Source organism: Phoca vitulina, unplaced genomic scaffold, assembly GCF_004348235.1.
Source record: "Phoca vitulina isolate PV1807 unplaced genomic scaffold, GSC_HSeal_1.0 scaffold48, whole genome shotgun sequence".
Taxonomy (NCBI): domain Eukaryota; kingdom Metazoa; phylum Chordata; class Mammalia; order Carnivora; family Phocidae; genus Phoca; species Phoca vitulina.
In genome coordinates, this window is record NW_022589751.1 from 7,968,301 (window position 1) to 7,992,742 (window position 24,442).

A 24,442-nucleotide genomic window follows, 5' to 3' on the forward strand; every position below is an offset into this window, starting at 1 on the left:
TTTTTTTTTTTTTTTACGGGGAAGATAGATCTGTATATACTTGTGCTTGCATGTTTTCATCTTTAGATTTCTGCATAGTTACATCTGAGGGAAGGAAATTTATTTTTCATTTTACACTGTTTTATACTATTTGAATTTTTAAAAAATCATATTTGTTGTATTGCCTTTAAACTTTTTAAAAAAGATTAATCGAAGCAAAAATGTTCTTGGCATTTTAGGCAATATATAAATGTTGGTGTTTGGTAAGAAATATTTTTTGCTGTTCATCTGTCATTGAAATGTTCTGATTTTTTTTGTAATTTAGAGTATCAGTAATGGTTAGTTAGAAAGTAAAGACAATTAAAGTCTGAGAATTGAGAAGAAAGTTGTTTCTTCTGTTCTTGAAGTTGTATCGAGATCCTGCATATAGATGCATAAAGTGGTAGTCTCAAAGTGATGGGGCACTTAAAATAAAAAGATACGAGTAGAGATTTTTTAATGCAGGCCCTCTGACCAAACCTGAAGTTTAGGTAGCTTTAGATAGCAGTATCATAATGGAGAAAGAAACCAGTTTCAAAAGAGAAGGAAAATAAGCACTGGCATTTATTGAGGGTCTATAAGTTGTCAGGAGCTTTATGAAAATTATCTTGTTTAATCATTAGTATTCCCATGAGTAGGTATTAATTTACAAATGAAGAGAGCCAAGTTCCAGAGTAACCATGTAACTTTCTTAAAGTCCCAAATACTAAAAATCTGGTATTTGAATCTAGGTGTGACTGACTGCAAAAATCATTTTTCTGCTACTCCACAATGGTACTCTTTTTGCAAAAGCATCTCTTCCTGCCTCATACGTACATTCTCTGTTGTAGCTATTTGGATGACCACTGTACAGTATTTTTATTTTCTATCTTTCCAGTTGTGGTAATAGTTTTGGTAGAATCAAGTTCTTCAGTTTGCCACATTTTTGATGCCTGCTCTTTTACGTAAAGGGAGGCCTGAGCTGTAATAGGACTTTTCTCTATAAGTAAAAGTTAAATCAGAATTCATTTCCCCCCATATATCCAGTCTGTTGGCTAGAAGGTATATTCTGTAGATTGTTCAGATCTCTGCAATTGGGCTTCTGCCCCCTCCCCCCTCAGATGTTGCTCCCACCAAGGTCACCCATGACCTTCATGCTATAAATTCCAATGGGCTCTTTTCAGATTTTGTCTTGCTATATGATACTGGATAGTTGATCACTTCCTTCTTTGTGGCTTACATCTAAGTGCTTTCAGGATTTTGCATTTATTATTTCATTTAATACTTAAAGCCCCAGGATGTAAGTACTAGTACTATCTCCACTTTATGAATGAGAAAACTGAGGTTAGAAGAGGTTAAGAAACTTGTCCAGTGTCACACAGCAACTCCCTATCCTATGTATACTTAGTGAAATGCTCTTTTCCTTTGGTTTCTAGGACAACTGGTTCTCTTTTATTTCTTTGCATTTCTTATTCTTCGGATGTGCCTCTTCCTGTGTCTACCCTTTAAATATTTGTCTTTCCTGGAAATCCATATTTCTCATTTCTTCTTGCCATGAATAATCTCCCTGAACACACTTGTGAATGGTTTTAATCATCTATACTGATGGCTCCCAAACTCTTTCTCCAGTGTGCATGCACTGCCTTAAGATCCAATTTGTCTGAAACAGAACTTACCACCTTCCTCCTTCCCACAAATCACAAATTTGCTTCTTCTTCTGTGTTCACTCTCTCAGTGGCATTATTATCTACCCCAGCTACCCCAGCCAGAAACCTGGGAGTCCTAATGAGTCTGCCTTCTTCCCCTTACTCTCTTTCAACAAGTTTTGCTTTTTCTACTTTCTGAGTATCTCTTGTGTTCATTTCTTCTCTCCAGCTGCACTGTCACTGCTCAAGTTCAAGCCTCATCATCTTTTGCTTGGGCTATTATAATAAAACTCTAACTTCCCTTCAGCAAAACTTCAGCTTCAACCTACCCACAGCATTACTGCTGGTATAATGGACACAGATCAGAGTGTGCTATACCCTTGCACCTCTGGATAAAATCTAACCCCCTTAGCATGCCATTCAGGTCCTGTCCTGTCAGCAACTAGTGCTTGCCTCTGTCATCCAACCTTATCATCTTCTCTTCCTCCCTCACCCCTTATAATCTAAGAGTCCTGAAATCACTTGTAATTCATGCAAATAAGTCATCTCTTTTTTCTCTTGGTGACTTTGCCCATGACGAGAATTCTTAGAATGCCTTCTTCCACCTTGTTCACTTATAAAACTCGTATTTAGTTGTTATGGGACAGCTCAGTCATCACCTCCTCTAAGAAGTCTTTCTTTATCCCCCACCTGAGTTAGGAAACTCTCCAAGTGATCCCATGGTTCCATGTATATATTTCTCATGGCATTTAACTCTCAAAGCTGCCTTGTTCCATGTGTGGCCCCAGGTTTACAAATGAACCTTTTCCATAGCCAGGAAATAAAAGAGTAAAAGTTAAAATATATGAATCTATTTTTCCTACTATTTATTAATTTTTATTTTGTTTTCCCCTAGAACTTTATGAAATCTTCCTCTCAAGAGCAAAAGAACGGTGGAAAAGCTTCAGTGAAACAAGTTCAGAGAATGATACCGAAGGTGTGATTTATTTATTTATTTTTTTTAATAAAAATTTCTGGGTGAAAATCCAGTCAGTGAAGATACTAGTGTGATTTTTATCATGTGTCAGGAACTGTAGTAATTGCTTTACAACATTATCTCCTTTGATGTTAATAACCCTTTAAGTAGGTGGTATTATCCTGAATGGTGTAAGAGGAGACTGGGGCTCAAAGTAGTTAACTTGTAAGCAGTGAAGCTGTGATGTAAACCCAGGTTTTTGGACCTCAGAACCCAAGATTTATTCACAACAGTAAGACTAATAATTAAAAAATGAAGTATTTTTAAGCCAACTTTTAACTTAAAGATAGGTGGTCTTCTCTCCTCACTTAGGACCTATCTCCTTACTCACTGACTTTCACTCACTCCCTAATACATTATTTATAATTCTTATCATGCCTTAGCCTTTGTTCATTTAATTAACTCATAGACCTCATCTTTCCCTCCACTCAGTTTTTTTTCCTAATCATTTTGGAGAAGATAGGAACACTTTTTTCCTGTTATCATTATTTATTAAATATAGGTAAATTTATTCAGCCATCTCTTGTTCTTGAATAATGGAGAGCTATTTGTCTGCCACTTTTCTTTCTATATTTGTTCTACTTCATAGATAGCAAACATTCGTCTCTTGCCAGTAAGTAAAACTCTAAAAATGAACATGGTTTAGAATAGAGAAGTGGTATATATGGCAGAGTGGTTTTCTATGAGTATGTAAACAACTCTATTAAATTCCTTGAATATATATTTCTATTTTAGAAGAGTGAACAGTAAGGTGGGGAAAATTGGCTAAACAAGGTCAGAGAGAAGATTTGATTTTGAGAAGGGTTCATATAAGTGTCATCCTGAGACCTGTTAGCTGTCAGCTATTTGTGGGAAACTAAAAGTGCAGGGAAGGTGAAGATGTAAGAAGCTTTACAATGGAAAGGCCTTAGCTGATTCATAATTCTTTTTGAATTCATTTTATGAAGTATTGAAAGTATAAGAATTAAAATAATAAGCATTTACTTCTGAGCCATTTTTGTCATGATTAAGTGGTAAAAGTTGCACTTTAGTGGAAATTAATTGCATGTAATGAAGAATTGTTCCAATTAGAAACAGTACTCCGTCTAAATTACTTATTTTTTATTATCTATGTGTTTATAATTTGCAGTTGTCATTTAACTTTTTTTTTTTCAAATATTACTTACGCCTCAATTCTACTCTTTTTTGGACATGTATGTTAGACCATTTATCAGTGTCCTACAAGTCTTTCGCTTAAAAAACAAATTTTTTTCTTTCTGTGCCTCAGTTTAGATGATTTTTATTGACCTGTAATCAATTTTCACCTATCTTCTTTTTTCCAGTCTATTAGATCTGTCCAATGAGTCTTTAATTTCAGATATTATATTTTGTAATTCTAGAATGTCTACCTGGTATTTTTTGTAGATTCTTCTATTTCTCTGTGGAAATTCTTCATCTTTTCATTCCATACATTTCTCCCCATCTTTTCCTCTATTTTCTTTAACATTTAACAGTTAATATTCTTGTTTGTTAATTCCAGTACTGGGTCATCTTCAGGTCTGCTTCTGTTGGCTTGTTTTCCCCTTGATTATAAGTCATATTTTCCTGCTTCTTTGCATATCTTAAAATGTTTTACTCTATGTCAGTCACTGTATATAAGAAGAATATATAAACTGAAGTTGATGTTTCCCCTGAAGAGGAAGCATGCTGTTTTCTGTCAGGCAGTTGGATTATCACCTCAGTTCAATCAGTAACTGAGCTAGATTAGGCCAAGGTTTCAGCTTTAGATAAACTTAGTTCATCATGGGTTTCAAACATCTTGATAGGAAGAACTGTCCTATTTTTATTATAGGCTTCTCCCTCTCCTGAGATACTCTCCCAAAGACCTTGTGATTTTGGGTGATTTCCTTCTGCCTTTCCAGCCCAGCCTTCTGCACTAGACTAACACTCGGCAGAAGTCCCATAGGTGTAAACGAGTTATACATTCAGGTTCCTCCAGATTCTATCACATCAGTCATATTTGGCCATGAAAAAGCTCTTCTGGTTTCTCTTTTCCCAAGCAGAGTACCTTTGTCTGTGGCACGCTCAATCCTGAACTCATGCCCAGACTTGGCACATGCTTCCAGGAAGAAAAATGGCTCTTCTCTTTCTGGGATTTAAATCCTCTGGACCTGTCTATGTCCACAGCATTCTTATGCCTTTCCCCCCCCCCCCCGCCCCCCACTTAATGCCTTTTTAAAAACCTTGTGCTATTTGAAACTTACTTATTTTTTTCCCAGTTGTTATTGTGGGAGTGATAGTCTGCTCTTACCTTGTATAAAAACTGGAAGTAGAAATCTTTCATATACCTTTCTGATAAATATATAAATATTTTTTTCATGTAAGAATTGCTCTAAGTTCCAGCAAAAGCTGTGTGGCATTTCTTTAAATTTCTTTATTATTCATCTTTTAACTTTCCTTAAGTAACATATCAATGCTATGTAATCATTCTGTATGTACAAGATTGAACTGGGTATAGCCAAGTAATCATTTTAATTTTATCTACCTGACAAATGCAGGTGTGTCTGTTGCTGATCGGGAGGCCAGTCTGGAATTAATTAAGTTGGACATATCCCGTACATTTCCATCCCTTTACATCTTTCAGAAGGTGAGGGTTTCTAATCAGTTGTAACTACTTTTTAAATTTTTTTGTAATCCAAGGCAACAAATTCTCAAAAGCCTTTTTAAAAGGCAAAACCATAAAAATTAGAGACATTTATATAAAAGTGTGAAACTAGTAGGAAAATTCTAAAGGAATTTCTGTTACTTTGTTCCATTGACTGAATGCATTGCATTTAGCATAGCCCATAATATCTTTATTAAGGTGAATTTCTTTGTCTTACTTTTTATTCTGTAAGATATTTGAATTTTAACATTTTTGATTACTCAGTTGGTAAAATGTAAAGAACATTTTCCCAAATCTTAGTTTTCCAGAATTACTATTGAAATACGAAAAAATGGTTCATAAAAATGATTTTGTGCATAGGCTGTCATGAGTTGCTAATACTTTATGAGAAGTGATTACATTTTGTATGTACTTTATATTTCACACATGGAATTTCTCTATTTAGATTGATAAAATGAAATAAAAATTTTTATCCATTAAGATTAAAATTATTAATAAACTTAATTTGATGTAGCTTGATGGTTTCCTTTTGCTAAAATTGTATTGTATGAAATGAAACAGTCTGTTTTCATCATAATCCTATTGTACCAAATCTAGAAATCTTTAAAATAGTACACAGACTGTATAACTTGCACCCATCAAGTGAGTTTATTTGGCTTTTTTTGTTTTTCAGGATTAAATATTTTTATTAATTCTTTAGAGAACACATCTTACAGAGTGTATTTAGAATATTTCTGACAGTGATACAATATACTAACTAAAACTACTCATTTAGGAAATGCTGAAGTTTATTTAAAAATTACTTCTTTGGGAATTAACTTACAGACACTTATTTGCATAGTTTGACATTTCATTTTTCTCTCCTAAGGGTGGTCCATATCATGATGTCTTACATAGTATCTTAGGGGCATATACGTGTTACAGACCTGATGTTGGTTATGTAAGTACTTGCTTCAATCTGGTTTTTGAATATAAACATTTTATCTATCTTATCAAAGTATCTTACGTTGTACTAGCTCCCAAATGTCTGTATCTCTCTGTCTTATTTTTCTCGGGCCTGTCAATTGACCCAGAGACGAATCTTCCCAGGGGCTTGCGAGACTGCCTGCCAGATTTCTGGGAGAGCTACTGGGGGCCTTATTATTCAGTTTGTAAACTTTTATTAATTGCCACTGCTGTTGGTGTGGTGCCTCCTCCCTGTGCCTGTGCCTCTAGAGATAAACTTCTTATATTATGTTGGGTTTTGGGAAAGATAGGCACCTGTCCGTATAGAATAGAGGAAGGGATTTGCTCCTTTTATAAATTTTCAACCAATCCTTTGGTTGGAGCTTTAGTCTTACCCCCAATTTCAGAGGGGCATAATAACTTCAGTTTCTGAGCCTTCCAGATTTGTGGTAGAATTGGTTTGCTGCTTATTGCTTCCTCTGCAGATATCTTAGTTTCAACATTCTCCATTTAGTTACAATTTCTAGAATGCTAGTGACATTTTTATTTACTGTTTATATTATTTTCCATTCTCTTTGTCCTCCCAGGCTAATATTTATTTTTTTCTTTAATGTCATTTTAGTTGGATTTGGGAGGGATCAAAGAAAAATGTGAGTGTTCAGTTTGCCATGTTTAATTGGAAGTCATAAAACCTCCTCTTCTCACCTTTGTCTTTTTTTTTTTTAGATTTTATTTATTTATTAGAGAGAGTGAGCGAGAGAGAGAGAGAGTGCACAAAAGCAGGGGGGAGGGGCAGAGGGGGAAGCTCCCGGTGAGCAGGGAGCCCAATGTGGAACTCAATCCCAGGACCCTGGGATCATGACCTGAGCCAAAGGCAGATACTTAATAACTGAGCCACCCAGCCATCCCCAAAATAAAATCTTTAAAAAATGTGAACATTACATAATGTTTTTACTATTCTATGACATAATACATGAGCAAGAGAGTTTAGACTCTTCATTCAGATTTCACTTTCTCCATAAGGACTACTTGGACCATCTTCTTTAATATAAAATATAATATATAATATAAAACTTGCCCCATTCCCAAACTTGGCACTTCCCCCCTTTATTTGTCCTGTAGCAGTTATCACCTTTTAATGTAACATGATTTATTTGTTTGTTGTTTATACAAAGGTCATGATCCCAGAGTCCTGGGATCAAATCCCTGCATTGGGCTCCTTGCTCAACTGGGAGCCTGCTTCTCTCCCTCTGCCTGCCATTCCCCCTGCTGGTTCTCTCTCTCTCTCTCTCTCCCTGGTAAATGAATAAATAAAAATATTTTTTAAAAGAAGGTTTTATGGGCGCCTGGGTGGCTCAGTTGGTTAAGCGACTGCCTTCGGCTCAGGTCATGATCCTGGAGTCCCGGGATCGAGTCCCACATCGGGCTCCCTGCTCAGCAGGGGGTCTGCTTCTCCCTCTGCCCTCTTCCCTCTTGTGCTCTCTGTCTCTCATTCTTTCTCTCTCAAATAAATAAATAAAATCTTTAAAAAAAAAAAAAAAAGAAGAAGGTTTTATTTTTAAGTAATCTTAAAATTACCCAATATGGAGCTCAGATTTACAACCCTGAGATCAGGAGTCGCATGCTCTACCAACCGAGCCAGCCAGGTGCCCCTATAATGTTCACATTTTTAAGTTGACATTTAAATTTCTTTCATCATGAGTTTATAAAGGATTTAATTTTTAGCACTTGCTAAGTATTATTTTAAAATGAAACTCTCGTATCTTTTTTAAAAAGTGTAGCCAATGGAATTTAAACAATATAATGATTTTATATATATCATCCATTTAAAGAAAAACATATGAGATATGTAGCTGTCAAATAACTATGTTGTACACCTGAAACTAATATATGTCAAGTATACTTTAATTTAAAAAAAAAAAAAAACGGGCGCCTGGGTGGCTCAGTCGTTAAGCATCTGCCTTCGGCTCAGGTCATGGTCCCAGGGTCCTGGGATTTGGCCCGCATTGGATTCCCTGCTCAGCGGGAAGCCTGCTTCTCCCTCTCCCACTCCCCCTGCTTGTGTTCCCTCTCTGCTGTGTCTCTCTCCATCAAATAAATAAAATCTTAAATATATATATATATATATATATATAAACAAGCCCTACATTAATATTTTACAAATTATGCAGATTAGCTCTTTGAATTCATGTAAAATGACCACAATATAACCTGACAATGCCAAACCTTAGTGGCAAACCAGTCAGCCAAATCAGATTTATTTTATAAGATAAGAGAATAGTATAAACTATGTTGGAATATATATTTCATATTATTTGATAAAAGAGGTTTTTAATTACATTAATGAATAACACATGCTGAATCTATCAATAAATCACACAAAAGTTTTATTTCTGGAATTTATTCAGTATATCTTGAAAAAAATTGGTAATAGTTCATATTCCAGTTGTGGACCAGCTTAAAAGAACCAAGGGCACCAATCTATATTACTATTTTCTTTATTTGTTCTCCTTGGGATTCTCCCTCAGTGGCTGTGCATTCTTTGATAGAAGGTGGTATGGAAGAGGTGAGGTCACCAAATGAAAGCTGTTACTACTCATCTCTGTTCTACATATAATGAAATTCAGTCCTATTTCCATTCACCTGTGACAGGAAGCCATGAGCTTTCCCCAAACGGTATTTCGAATTATCCTTTTGTTTCACATTTCATGCTTCAGAGCAGTTCACCGTCATAAATTATAGGATGAGTGAGGACTGACTTTCACCTGCTACTGTGAATGTAGTGACATTCTTAGGCAAACCATGTGTAGAAAGCAAACGTGTAAATGGAGGATCTGGGAATGGATTCCCTTAAAATAATCCATGATGGTGTACCGTGGACTCTCTGGAAAGTATTCTTTATGTGTTTCCAGGGCGCCCTCTTCCCAGTTTAAGACCACTGCTGTCTAGATTGTTGAATTGTATTCTTTTTCTGCTGTGAGGAAATGGTTATAAGTTCCTTCTGAGTAGAATAAAACTCTAGAATCTTGAGTATCAGCTGTCTGTAGGTCCTCTAACCAAGCTTTCTCCTTTGCAGCAAGGGAGTAGGTAGTTATTATTTTGCCTGGACTGTGTCTACTGTAAACTGGGGTGGGGCTGGAAGGTCGGTATATCATAATCATAAAGGTGGAAGTGAGAAGACACATTTCCCAGGATCTCAGGGGAAGTCAAACTGTAGACCAGGATTCAGATATTACTGTAAGAACTTTGTAAGCTTTGTAACTTTCCCACATTGATTTTTCATTATAGCTCTCTATAATTTATCTATAGTGATTATCAGCAAAACTAAAACAAGAAAGATCCATGTGCATGTGTGCAAGGGGAATAAAGAATGGGGAATCTGAGTAGATGACCTCCTCCTATGACCTAGGCAGGCATAAGGGAAGGAAGAAAGACTTCAAGGAACAGAAAGGTGGTGGGTTACACAGGTACTTCAATGGGTGAAGTTTTACTACTACTTCTTTTTTTTTTTTTTTTTAAGTAACCAAATGCCCGATGTGGGGCTTGAACTCACAACCCTGAGATCAAGAGTTGCATGCTTTACTAACTGAGCCAGCCAGGTGCCCCTAAAGTTTTACTTCTTAAGCTGAGAGGTCTATACATAAAGTGTTGTTGTTGTTGTTGTTTTAATTGTTTGTGGGGTTTTGGTTTGTCAAATTTTTATTTTGAATAACTTAAGACTAACAGAAAAGTTGCCCTAGCTTCATCCCACCCCCACTTCCAAGATCCATTCAGAGTTATATGTGGCATATTGCCTTAGTCTCCTTTAATCTAGAACAGTTCTTTAGCCTTTTCTGTCTCTCAGAACTATAACACTTTTGAAAAGTCAAGCCTGTAACACTTTTTTTTTTTTTTAAGATTTTTATTTATTTATTTGACAGAGAGTGAGACAGCGAGAGAGGGAACACAAGCAGGGGGAGTGGGAGAGGGAGAGGGAGAAGCAGGCTCCCCGTGGAGCAGGGAGCCTGATGCAGGGCTCAATCCCAGGACCCTGGGATCATGACCTGAGCCGAAGGCAGATGCTTAACGACTGAGCCACCCAGGCACCCCAAGCCTGTAACACTTTTGATACTTCTACAGTAGTTTCCTGACCATTTCCTCATGATTAGATTAAGGTTATACATTTTTCATAGAAATACTACATAAATGATGTGCTCATTTTGGTACATCACATCACAAGTTGATAAAATATTCAGAATATTCAGAAAAATTGGACTTTGAAGATACTTAAGAAATAACTTTATTTTTCTTATTTTCTTGTCATGTGTGCAAAAGAGTGATACATGATAAATCTGAGTGAGCTTCAAATAGTTCTGTGATTTCATGCATCATCAAATAAAAATTCTGGGAAAGCACTGTCTTTAATAGGCAACATTTTCCTTTTTTAGTGTTATGTAAAGTAGTGTTTCTTAAACAGCATCTTAGATTCAATTAAATATATTAATTCCTTTATTTGCTACCTGTCTGTTAGAGACACCTAACAGTTTGCCCCTTGCATCTATCCCGCAAATTTTGTGGCATTAAGAATATAATTGTGAAAAAACAGACATGGTCTTGTCTCTGTACTGTTTTAGTTTCCTATTATTGCCATAACAAATTGCCACAAACTTAGTGGCTTTAAACAATACCAATTTATTATCTGGCAGCTCTGGAGATGAGAAGTCTGAAAGTCAAGGTATTAGCAGGGTTGTTTTCCTTCTGGAGGCTCTAGGGAAGAATCCATTTCCTTGCCTTTTCAAGCTTCTAGAAGCTGCCTACATTCCTTGGCTCTTGACCCCCCACCTCTATCTACAAAGCCAGTCGTGTAGCATCCTCAAATCTCTCTGTGACTCTCCTACCTCCCCATTTCCCTCTTTCATTTATAAGGCCCCTCATGATGATTACATTGGGCCCACCCACATAATCGAGGATAATCTTACCCTCACAGAATCCTTAATTTAATCACATCTGCAAAGTCCCTTTTGCCTTGTAAGATAACACTTTCACAGGTTCGAGGGATTAGGATGTGGATATCTTCCTGGGCATGTTATTCTGCCTGCCACAGGCTCTATCCTCATGGAATTTATACTCTAAAAAATCAAATAGGGGATTACTGTAGATTTTGTAAAGAGCACTCAGAAGAAGCTAGAGAAGTAGGAGGAGAACAAAGAAATACTGGATCACAGAAGCAAAGGGAATTCTAAGAGGGTAGAAAAGTGCCCATTGGGTTTTACAAGTTATTGGTTATCCTGGCAAGAGGAATTTCAAGATCGGCTAGTAATGGAGTGGGAATCCAAACTGACGTGTGCTGAAAATAAAAATTTCAAAGGGAGCTGAGAAAGTAGAAATAGTGATTGTAGGCAAACCTTCAAAACATTTGGCTGGGAAAAAGAGACAGTGGTTTCATTGTAAATACTGTTAGTGTTGTTTTTGGGTAAGTGTATTATGCAAGTCTCTACCAGAAGTAAGTGCCTGATGAAGTTTCTTTAAAGAATGAGCAGCAGTTCCGTATCACTTGTCTGCTCAGAAATGTACAGCAATTGTCCATAACTCACAAGCAAGCATCTGTGTAGCTGAGCTTTTTCCTCAAGGCTTTCCACTGTTTGTAACTGCATCCTGCTTAAGTTCTACCAGTATAAAGATTGTGCTCCAGCTGGGCTGGTCCTGTGTGTCTTTGCTCATATTCCTTTCTTTCTTGGGATGGTTTTTTCTTATTTCTTTGTCCTGCTTTTCCAGGAACCCAGCCTTCCTGTCCACCCTCCCACCACCTCTTCTGTCTTAGAACTTCAGCAGCACTTCTCATATATTTCTTTTATTCTTGGCTCCTCACTTTCTACCTCAGACAGAGGTGCTGTGACAATGAAGACAGTCACCGGATTTTCACTACCCTCTACTTTGAAAGACTTAAGATTGAGAGAAAATCAAAGCGAGATTAGTACACGGAGATAGGCTTTTGTAGCAAGTAAAAGCTGATACTTTCTTTTTTTCCAAAATTTTCCCTAATTCTTTTTAAACCATAGCACATGAACAAGAAATTTAGGATTAGGGAGATTTCATAGTTATTGGCAGGTCCTCTGTATTTACTTTCATTGACAAATAAAAAGAAAACTTGATTAATTCTACTTTAATATCACCTTATAATTTTTAAGCAATACAATAATATAAACTGTTCAGAATTATTATTGTAAGCACATTTTGATTAATTTCTTTTCTCTTTGAAGGTCCAAGGGATGTCCTTCATAGCAGCAGTTCTCATTCTCAATTTGGAAGAGGCAGATGCCTTCATTGCATTTGCAAACCTCCTCAATAAGCCTTGCCAGTTGGCCTTTTTTCGTGTGGATCACAGCATGGTATGAACATTTGGAAGGAATCGTGTTTTCCTTTGACTGTCAGTTTCTATAGTCTGAATGCTCTTTTAGAGTGAAAAACAGTAATTAGAAGACCAAACTAATCTGATCTAAAATAAGTTTTTCATTGAACTATAGTTTTACAAATGCTTGATAAAAAGACTCAGAAGTGCTAAGCAAGATTTTCTTTTAATTTATTAAGGATTTAATTTCTCTATTTCTAAAGTATACTCTTTAATAACTTTATTGATATTTCTATCTTTAGATGTTGAAATATTTTGCAACATTTGAAGTATTTTTTGAAGAAAATCTCTCCAAACTATTTCTTCATTTCAAATCTTATAGTCTTACACCAGACATATACTTGATAGACTGGTAAGTCATCACATAAATAAAATTCAATTAAAAGAAAAGTATAACTTCTTGGGTATTTTAGGAACTAGAGTAAATCTCATGCACATGATTATACATATAAAAACTCCTTCCCTTACAAAGAGAGAAACGCTGACATTTTTGTGGGGAGGCATTTGATTAAGAACATGGACTCTGGGCTAAAATCAGAATCCCTCAGTTTGTGTTTTAGTTTCTTATCTATAAAATGGGCGTAGTGTCTGTATCTTGGGTTGTAGTGAGAGTGTTTTACTTGATTTATCTCCTTCAGTGCCTGCATGCTACGCTCTCAGAGGAGAGAGCCATTTCTTTATCATTCTTAACACACAAGAGCTTATGATAGTTATGATAGTGTTTCTTTTTTTTTTCTTTCCTTTTTTTTTTTTAACTGAGGGCTTTGTTTTTTTCAAGGCTTTATCGTGCTTTTTGACAGAGGAGTGATGCCTTATTTAGGTGCTAGTGTCTTTTTTCAACATTGCAATTACAACTCTTCCTTGCCGAGGAGTCTTGTGAGCCATCACCAGTTGATTATAGAATGGTGGGGTGGTGAATTTTGCCAAAGGGATGGAGCAATTATCTTAAGATAGGTTGTTAAGAGTACATATGAAACATTCAAACCTTAAATCCCATTCATCAATTCAGTGGATTTCATGAAAATGATACTAAGTTTTCATATATAATTAATGGCCTTGATCAAATATGCTATATTCCCAGTTGTTTGGGGCTTCTTTTATTTAAGCTTTTTTAAAAACTTAGTTATATTTCAGTGTGTTCTTTTTTTCCCCCAGTGCAAAAAAGGTGGTTTTATTAAAGCATGGGGACAAGACCCAAGGGCAGAAAGAGCTGCCTCAGTGTATATTCTTTTCTATTTCCACTAGGAACATTAAGAGTTCTTCTGGGAAGGCCCCAAGATAATGGGGAGAAGAAAGGTTTTATGTTATGAGACCCAGAAGCCCAAGGTCAAATACTAAATCTGTAGAGAAAGGGGGAAAATACTCAATTGTCAGTCTGAGGAGTGTGAACATAAGGCAAACCAGTATCACAGTTGGTAATAGGGAGCAGTGTGTAACTAAGAGTACTGTGCACGTCCTAGGCACTGCTGGTACCTGCTGTCATTTTGAGCAGTGAATTACTGTTCTCAGTACTACCAGGGGTGTGCTTTTATTATGCAATTAAATACGTGTTTATAATTTAAGAAATAGACATGCATTTTTGTTTCACTGCCTTTGTTGAACTTACTGCATACAAATCCCAGGATCAATCATGCAAGAAAAAAAGAGGAATGAATAAGTGGCAGTGCTAAAGGCTAGGGGTAGGGAGGAGGGGGGCAAAGAGCCTTTAGTTCCCTTCCTCAAGTTTCATCAGCACTACCTCAAATAAACACAGTCTTTGTAAAGAAAAATGTGTACTTTGGGAGCACCTGGCTCAATCAGTGGGGCATGCAACTCTTGACCTCAGGGTTGTAAGCTTGAACCCCACATTGGGTGTAGAAATTACTTAAAAAAAAAAGTGTGCTTTGCCAAGGCAGCTTCAAGAGAAGTTCTTTAGCACCTACTGTCCCTATTTCCCCAACCAGAATGCCGCCCTGAAGCACCACTGGATAAAGAATGACATGATCAGACATTGTCAGAAAAGATGGGAAAAACCATTTTGGTGATTCTGTTGGAGCTATACATGCTCCAAAAGAAGTAGTAAGTAAAGTTTGGTAAAGGGGAAGAAAACCAGTAGATGTTTGTGGTAGGAGAAAAGAGAGAAGTCAGATTATGATTTTGTATTTAGGTTACTAAAAGATGATACTTGGATTCCTCATACAATAAGTAACTTTTTTTGAGGCTTTCTTATGTGCCAGGCACTGCTCTGAATACATTTGTTCCTTTAATTTTCAAAACAATACTGAGAGGTAGGTAATATTGTTCTTTGTTTACTAATGAGGAAACGGAGGCACAGCAAGGGTGGATATCTTGCTCAAGGTAACATCACTAATGTCAGACTCAGACATTCTGGTTTCAGAGCCCATCCCCTTAACCACTAGGTGTTTTTGCCACTCTAATTTGTATTAGGACATGTCTCTGTGGAAGGTTGTAAATTACTTTGACTTACTTTCCTACTATTCAAATTCTTTGAAAGAAGGAGTCGTATTTTATTTATCTTTTTATCCCTAATTAAGCACTGTTCTTTTTATAGAGAGATGATTAATAAGTGAATGAATAAATGAATGAAAAATTTCAATGACTATTTTCTCCCTAATTTTAGGATCTTCACACTATATAGCAAATCACTACCACTTGATCTGGCCTGTCGAGTCTGGGATGTATTTTGCAGAGATGGGGAGGAATTTTTATTTAGGACTGGATTAGGAATCCTCCGATTATATGAAGATATTCTCCTACAAATGGACTTTATTCATATAGCACAGTTTCTAACTAAATTGCCAGAAGATATCACATCAGAAAAGCTGTTCAGCTGTATTGCAGCCATTCAGATGCAGAATAGCACCAAAAAATGGACTCAGGTAGAGTGACCTTTTCCTACTTCTTCTAATGGATGTGTTAAAACAATCAGTTGACTTCTTATAAAAAAATTTATTTCTCAAATGTTAGTGCTTAATTAAAAAACAGCAAAAAATAATTTTTGACTTTGAAAAGGCAAGAGTTTAAAGCAGATTGCTCCTCTTTCACCTATCCAAACCTATGGTTTTATTTTTATGTAAGTCCAGTAACTTTGGTTTGTTTTTTTCGTTCTTTTTTTTACTTTGGTATTTCAAATAGACAACAATTGTATCAGTCACATACTGGATGGCTCAGTTGGTTAGACATCCGACTGGGTGGGTGGCTCAGTTGGTTAAACGTCCAACTCTTGGTCTCAGCTCAGGTCTTGATCTCAGGGTCGTGAGTTCAGGCCCCATGCTGGGTTCCACGCTAGGCATGGAGCCTACTTAAACAAAAACAAAAACCACCTACCTTATGCTAAGTATTTGCAATAGAATATAATGTATGATCCTGGCTTTTTAGATGCTTAGTCCTGTTAGGGAAGCAAACATTGGCAGTCTAAGTTAAGTGCCATAAAAGCATTATCACTTGCTCCTTAAATGATAGACCGTAGGCATCATAAGCTCACAGTTTTATTGCTTATGAAAGTGAAATGTAAGAATATGGATCCAGAAAATGTTCTGTTACCAAATAGTAATTTCAGAATATTTGGCCAGTGATGAAAACTGAAATCTAATTATATACCATAAAATTGGGCTGAAACGAACAAGAGGATTTAAGAATAGCAGTCTTCCAGAGGACTTCCAGAGGAGTTAAATATACTAAAGCTTTTTCATATTAATAAACTATAGTTACTTCAATCTCTTTAATCTATGTGGTAGTTAATTTTGAGGATTAATCTTTCCTTTATATAATTTCCAGGTCTTTGCATCTGTAATGAAGGATATTAAAGAAGGAGACAAGAATAATAGTCCTGCTCTGAAAAGCTAATCTTCAAAATTAACAGACTAATTGAAACATAAATAATGTTGTTTTGATAAAAGTTTTTCGTTTCCTATGTAAAAAGCATGGAAGAAAATGTTGGCGAAATCTAAAAGAATCAAGACATGGGAAACTGCTGATTTTGAATTCCATGGCTGAAGTAAATGAAATGAGTAACCGATTGACAGTATTAATAAAAAAGTATTTTGTAGGGAGAGCCATTTTACAAAGGGAAAAGTTTAAATGGCTAGTTCATACTCCATAATTTGGAGTGGAACAGTTTAATGCAATAAACTTTTTTAACAGCTTTGGAGATTATTCAAATTTTTACATCTTTTCTTTTTTAACAATTAACATAAAAGCACTTTGGAGGTCAGAGCAGGATTGTTAACTTTAACTTCCAAAATACTATTTGAAATAAACACCTTAATACAAATATTATCTCCAGTTCCAACCTTTTGAAGATATTAGAGACCAAGAGAAAGCAACTTTGATTGTAAATTATTTAAGTCACTGAAGTTGTTGCCTTCACTCACAGGTTGGGGCAAATTTGGGTTTTCTGGGAACTGGAAACACTGGTGGGAGCTTGTTTCACATTTATTTAGGTGTTTTTCTACAGTATCATGTCTGTTTGTTTTTGAAGGAAAATTGTTTCTTAAGTAATTCCTATCACTCAAAGAATTTTAGCCTTTCTGTTTCTAGTCTGAGGAGTTATTCATCTAGTAATTTAAGGAAGCTAACTGGTAGAAGGAAAGTTCTTTGCACTTTAGTGGACTGAAGACTTGATTTTGGAAGTAAGTCCATATATATAAATGAGATTTTTCACTGGTAAGAGTAAAACATATGAATTCTGAGAGTTCTGAAATAGCATGCTACTTGGCAAGACTTTATTTTTAGTTAAAATTCCTTCACTGTCTTTAGAAACAAAATTTAATTCTAGTTTTAAATTCGAAATCTTAATATGTAGCCAAGTCTATGACTTGTAAAACACTGTGCATAATTTTCTAATCAATGGAAATAAGCGTAAAAGAAAAAGATAAAATTAACTTTTTTCTAATGAGTCTAACTTTGATGGTATAGTGGATAAAGAAATTATTAATTATTGGTAAATCAATATGAAATTTATTATAATATGTTTAATCCTTGAACCTAAAATAAGTCACTTGAGTATTATAAGTGATATCTGTATAACGTGCTCTTTGGTTAATAATTAGATGTACAGTGTGCTTTTATGTTTGCAGTTTGGTTTAAAACAATACTTGAGCATACTATTTCTGTTAGTGGTATATAGTCTTCAAACTAACAAGCCTGACAACCTTGTTAGTTCAGTGACTGCCTCTTTAGGAGTATGGGACCAGATGGTGTCCATATATTTTTACCCCATGGGTCATTCTAGCTTAGGGACCACTAGTGGAACCCTCCGAAGTTAACTCCTATCTTAGGAGCTTACTTAGTGGAAACTGGTATTGTAATAAATATTGAGGGAGTACCCAGGGTCTTAATAGGTTTTAGAGTGACATTTTAACTCTGGTAACTACTTCCTTGATATTGGTGGCCCTGATCAGAGGGAATGTAATCCCTGGCAGTAATCTCACTGAAGTTATATTACCTGCTTAAATTTAATCTTACTTGTGCGTATTTGTTTCCTGAGTTTGACCTAAATTACTGTATTTCTTTTTCTCATTTTTATTATTGTACAGTTTCTTTACCTTTCAAGTATAAATGTGTATATAAAATGTAAATACAAGGAATTCACTAAAAACCACTATTAATAATTACTGTGTAAATAAAACTTGTAAGCAGAGTAATTACTTGAAATGTGTCTTCATTACTTCGGGGATAACTGGTTTATTTAACAACATTTGGAGGGAAAAAAAGGAGTAATTTTTTTTCCCCCCAGTTTCTCTTGCAAGGGATATTCTAGTCCTTCAGCCTCTTGAGACTCTCAATACTGGCAGCTCAAATATTATCCTGTATCTTCCTTTGAACCTCCTATACAGGCAGTAAAGGGTTATTCAACATGGTCAGTGTATGACAGGGGTTTTTTGGTTAAAGTATATTTTCAATTAAAAAATAAGTTTTCCTAAAATCTTCAAGATTATGTGAAATTTAATATGTATAACATGTTTCATTAGTCTGTTTTATATAAGTATATATATAATTTCTTCATTGTCCTTTCAGCCCAGGTATACATTGTATTATTTAAGTGCTACTTAGAAGATCCAAGTAACTAGCGTAGTTTTCTAAAAGTCATAGAACATAATCATAATTTTTGCTGATTTATTTTGTAGTGATGATCTTAATATGATGTTATTGGTTTGGGTATATTTGTTTGGTTTTACAAAAGTTAGGTAGCATTTGCAAAAGGGCATTGAGATTTTCAAGCCTCTGACTTCAGGATAATAGCTTCCATTGTAGCTTAGGAATTGATGTTGTTTTTATCTAGAGCAGTCAATGTTTTAGAGTCTATACTATTGGAGGGTATAATTCTAAAGCATATAATCATGGAATAATTTATATTCATAATGCAATATGGTTTGATTTTTCTTATTTTTGATTGGATAAAACTATTTTATATTCCATGAGCATATTCAGACAGCAGAGATGGGTGTAAAAGAGGCAAAAAAGCCATGTGACAAAATAGTATTGGGAAATCAACTTTTAATTTGCCATGACTAGTTGACATAAACAGTGTCAGAAAACAAAATCTTACCTCTGGGGAAAAGTGATTTTTGTATCAAATTCGTATTATTTTGATGTTGTCAAAGCAGTGTCCAAAATATGAATTCCCAAATGTAGTAAAACTTCATTAGAACTGCACTGCTTCACAACATGTGAAAACAAAAATTAAAATAGAAGATTTTAGGGAAACTAGTGACTTCAGAGAGAGAAGAAAACCTGGCCCTTTAAAAATATTGTTTGTTTACTAACAGTGTAATTGCAGTAGAAGTGAATTACTTGGTACTTTGAATGAAAGTAGGAACGTTTGCTAAGCCCTGCTAAACACTGCCTCTTAATATTTTGATAGGCTAAATAAAATTGCAAGACTTAAGAAGTGAGCAAAATTGCTTTTCTTTCCAAACATTCTACCATTCATATTTATCTTCCCTCAGTTCCAATTAGTAAGGTTTTACTGTTTTCATTTCATTCTGTGGGTTGGGTTTAATTTTCTAATAAATACCAGAAAGAAGTTTTGACTTTTAAAAAAATTGCATTACAAAGTGTTTTATTTGTTGAACATTTACATAAACAGTGCTTTCATGATTTTATTTAAAAATGACTTGTACTATTGCATTGTATTTGGAAAATCATTTTTATAATAAAAATGTAAATGTAAGCTAACACAGATTTGAAAAAGTATATAAAATTGACAACAGTATTGTATATATGTTCTCATTTTTCATCTTCAGGCAGAATACTATACATAATGATATTATAAAAGCAAAGTGAAGCTTCACTTTTTCCCGTTCTAGGCAATATTGATAATCAATATTGTAAGTAAATGATGTATTTTGATTGTTACATAAATCCCAAGGCTTTTAATTTTAGCATCTATATTAAGAAACTTTGAAAGGGAAGAATTGACTTGATTAAAACCTTGTAGATTATATGTAGGGTGCCTGTGTTTGGACTTCGAAAGTGAGAAGAAAAAATGGAAAGTGTTTGAATGATAGGGTTTGTTCTATTCTTAAAGTAAACCAAGTGATTTTTAAATAAATTTTAGTGTAGAAAGGGCATTTCTCATTACTTTGTTGTAATGTTTCTTCTGATTTAATTTTTAAGGCCATTTATGTGAGCCCTTGAAAAGTAAACAGTTCTTATCAAATTTTTAATTAGACTACATGTTTTAGTCTTTGTTTTTTTTTAAGATTTTATTTATTTAGATGAGAGAGATCAAATACAAGCAGTGGGGAGGGGTAGAGGAAGAGGAAGAAGCAGGCTCCCCGCTGAGCAGGGAGCCTGATGTGGGACTCAATCCAGGGACCCTGGGATCATGACTTGAGCCAAAGGCAGACGCTTAAGCGACTGAGCCCACCCAGGTGCCCCTGTTTTACTCTTTTTTTAAAATGCAAATCAAGGGGGTGCCTGGGTGGCTCAGTCAGTTAAATGTCTGCCTTTGGCTCAGGTCATGATCCCGGAGTCCTGGGATTGAGCCCCACATTGGGCTCCCTGCTCACTGGGGAGCCTCTTTCTCTCTCTCCCTTTGCCATTCCCCCTGCTTGTGCTCTGTCTCTCTGTGTGTGTCAAATAAATTTAAAAAATGCAAATGAAATCCCATCATTTCCTTGTTCAAGACCCTTTAGTGGCATTCCTAATAATAACAATCCAAACTCTTTTACCCAGGTCCTATCTGTTCTGGTCTCTGCCCTTCTCTACAATTTCAACCACCAGTCAACCTTATTAACTCTACTGCAGACCTCTGGATCTCTTGCCATTTCTCAATCCGCCAACATCCTATCTGCCTAATATCTAAGGGCTTTTACTCTTATTACTGTTTCCTCTGAAATGCTCTTTACCTAGGTCTTTGTATGGCTTATGTTCTTTACATTCAGGTCCCTGCTTCACGTCACCTCCTCAGAGTTGGGCCTTTCTGTAAATATCCATCCTCTATCATTCTCATGACTTTACTCTGCTTCGTATTTTTTTCTAGTGTCTTTCACTTATCACTACTTGACATTGTTTTATGTGTTTGTTATTTCCACTACAGTGTAAACTCAGATCAGAAACATTGTCTTTGTTTACCACTGAGTTGGAAGTACCCAAAGTAGTGCTTGGCACTAGTCATGATGGATATGGATGAATAGATTGTTTTTATTTTAGGCCATTCGTCAGTGAACTTACCTTTCATTTAAAATATATCTATTAGATTATGCATGTAGCTAGAAACCCAACTCATAATATTTCTGGTTCATTCAGAAAGAAGGTTCAGCATTTAAAGGTTGGGTAGAAGAGAGTGAACTAATAGATGTCAGAAATAGGAATATCAGCAGAGTGTTGGGGTCAGAAAAAACAGGAGACAAGCATGTTTCCGTAAAGGAGTGATTGTGATAGTGTAAGGTGGCAGTGAGGTTGAGATGAGGACTGAGACATGCCCGTTAAATTTAGCATTGATTTCTCTAGTTAGTTTGGTGTATGTTGAGTGTAGCAGCCAGACAAATGGTTGAGGAATCAGTGGGAGGCAAGGAAATAAGATTGCTAGTGTAAATAATTCTGAAGTTACCTGTAAAGGGAAAGAGAAAGCAGATAGTAAATAGCTGGTGGGGAAAAAAGGAGGTTGCCTCTTTCCTTTTTTTAAGATGGGAGTGAATTAAGTATTTAAATATTAATGGAAGATATTCAGTAGAGGTTTAAGAAATAGAGAATAGGATAATATGTAATCTAAGATTCCTGAACAGGCTGCAGGGAAATGGATGCAGAGCATGACATAAGGGAAAGTGGAAAAGGTGTCCAGATGAAGGTAGGTTTGTAAATTTGGTGTTTGGAATCTGAAAGGAGAATTCTGACTGTAGCTATTGTTTACTTTGGGAGGTAGGCAGGAAGTGGGGCCATCTATTGTAGGCAAGAGGGAACATGGTTTTGTTTTTTGATTTGGGTTTTTTTTCCCCCTACTTCTACAACTGGGTGGATAAGTGAAATCATTAATATGAAAGGGATTTCTAGGAGAGGAAAACATTTTATGTGGGTGGGGAAAAATAATGACTGTAACATCTTAGAAGTAAATATCGGTGCTTCATCTGGACAGTCTGCTTCTGACTTTTGTATCCTACCCTCCCCTGCCAACTCTGCTTCAATCATACTGGCCACCTTCTAATACTCAAACATGCCCGAGCTTATTCTTGCCTTAGTCTCTTTGCACTAGCAATAGCTGCTTCTTGGACTTCAATGAGGGGTTCAGAACAAGTCTCCCCAGAATGTGCCTATTTTACATGCTGATTATTTTGAGCTGAAGACATGTAAGGCCCAAAAGCCTCAAGAAGAGTTTTTTAGGTTCCCCCTCAACTGCCTGAAAGAAATTAGATAGAGGGCCTGGTCCAGGAAGAGAAATATCACCAAAAATAGTTACAAAGAATATGGACTAGATATGGTAAGCTGGTAAGATGGGTAGGGACTGTTTGTTCAAAGTTCTCTCTGTGTCCATTTCCCTATGCATGGCCTGGGGAACATTTGTTTACCAAACATTTGTTCACATTTTCGTGCAAATTGTCTTCCTTCCCTTTGAAGTCCCAGACCCCAACCCCTTCTTTGTAACTCAAATGGCATATAAACTTCAATTGCCTGACTGTTGGGGAAATTCTTGTTTTCATTGTGGGGCTCCGGTATGTATGTAAGTAATTAAATTTGGTTTTCTTTTGTTAATCTGTCATAAGTCAATTTGATTAATAGCCCAGATAAAAGAACCTAAAGAGGTAGAGGAAAAATTTTTCTTCCCCTACAGTTGGCTACCACAAAGGGAAAAACTTCTCTGGCTGGACAGTGCTCACTCTGAGGCTGCTACAGCTGAGAAATCCTGGGACCTCTGAAAAAAATCTGGCAGAAGGTAAGAATTCTTACCTCATCAGTCTCCCAGATCTTTGCCTGCAGGGTCTGGTGGACGCAAGAGTCCTTTGTTTTCCTTTTCTAAATTTAGATTAGCAGGAGGAAATATTTATGGAGCTAGTTACTTGGGTATAATAACTCTGGTAAAGATTTATTATGAGTACTCTTGATTTTTATTGATCCTTTTCCTCCCAGAGATGGTCACTGTTTTTCTTTGTCTCCATCTGTCTCTGGCATAGGCCCTGTAAGTCAGCTGTTCAAGCCAACCTTACAGACTGGCAAGTTCACAGTCCTCACCAGACCAGCATCTGTGTAGACAAACTTTGTTGTGGTCTAATGGGCATATGAGGTAAAGGCTCTTGCTAAGGGACATCTGTGAAGCCAAAGCTGCAAAATTGGTGGGCATGGGTCGAGCACTTAAGAGCGGTTAGAGTGCTCACCACCTAACTCAAAGACACATGGGTTAGGATAAGTTGGTCAACCTCAAGAAAATATCCATGCAACAAGGAACACACCACACAATCCCCAACCCAGCAGCACATCCTCCTTAGGTATTAGTTTAGCTCCAAGAGACCCAAGGATTAACGAAAGCTGTTAATGTGCATATGAGAAAAACCAGATGGAAGTTTTCCTTTTGTCTTATTCTATGTCTTTTTTTTTTTTTTAAGATTTTATTTATTGATTTGACAGCGAAAGAGATAATGAGAGCAGGAACACAAGCAGGGGGAATAGGAGAAGGAGAAGCAGGCTTCCCGCTAAGCAGGGAGCCCGATGCGGGGCTTGATCCCAGGACCCTGGGATCATGACCTGAGCCGAAGGCAGATGCTTAATGACTGAGCCACCCAAGCACCCCTGTCTTATTCTATGTCTTGAAAGCTTGGCTTTGTGACTAGTGAGAATATTGTGTCTAGTCTTGGACAACTGGAAGGTGCATGTACCAACGTGCATCTTGTGGGCCAGTTGAATCGACTGCGGTTCCCAGTCACAAAGTCACAAGCGGCATTCTCTTCATCTGACTGTGCCAGCTTCAGGGGAGCTTATCATAAGGGGCTTTTGTCATCTCAATCTTCATTGTTTTGTTGGTGCTGGAAAAAATCCCATTCCAGTAGTGCCTGCCCCGTGTCACAGATTAGTGGGTCTATGAGTGGAGGCAACCAAGACATTGTTTTCACTGCACAATTCTTAACGTCTGTAACCCTGTGATGAGGGGCTTTACTTTCCTAGACTATCTTTGGAGTGAACTTTTTGGGTCATGGGGGCTGCATCTTCTGCACGCACTCCAGGGATGCCTGTTGTGTTCATGGTAAAAATTTATTCTGATCCCGAAAGTTGCCTCTAGGTCTTCCCACAAAAAAGGCTTATTGAATTGAGTTGCTATTAGAATAAATATACCATTGTGGGTCTTACTCATCAATGGCCAGATGATGGATTTC

The 24,442-nt window shown here is 36.3% G+C and overlaps 1 protein-coding gene across 10 annotated transcripts in view; it reads left to right on the forward strand.

Annotated features, from left to right (window-relative positions):
- The window catches only part of TBC1D12 (TBC1 domain family member 12), a 103,825-nt gene extending 80,136 nt beyond the window's left edge, over window positions 1-23,689 (forward strand). For 8 of the 10 annotated variants that reach the window (XM_032432185.1, XM_032432194.1, XM_032432193.1 and 5 more), the window contains 7 exons: window positions 2,539-2,619; window positions 5,196-5,284; window positions 6,171-6,242; window positions 12,487-12,615; window positions 12,878-12,987; window positions 15,256-15,514; window positions 16,413-18,280. In XM_032432185.1, the coding sequence (XP_032288076.1) occupies window positions 2,539-2,619; window positions 5,196-5,284; window positions 6,171-6,242; window positions 12,487-12,615; window positions 12,878-12,987; window positions 15,256-15,514; window positions 16,413-16,481 (809 nt within the window). In that variant the 3' untranslated portion in view covers window positions 16,482-18,280. Of the gene's footprint in view, window positions 1-2,538; window positions 2,620-5,195; window positions 5,285-6,170; window positions 6,243-12,486; window positions 12,616-12,877; window positions 12,988-15,255; window positions 15,515-16,412; window positions 18,281-22,908 lie in introns of those variants that run through there. The other 2 variants (XR_004302679.1, XM_032432186.1) reach the window with 2 other exon arrangements.
- The last annotated feature ends 753 nt before the right edge of the window (window positions 23,690-24,442 follow it).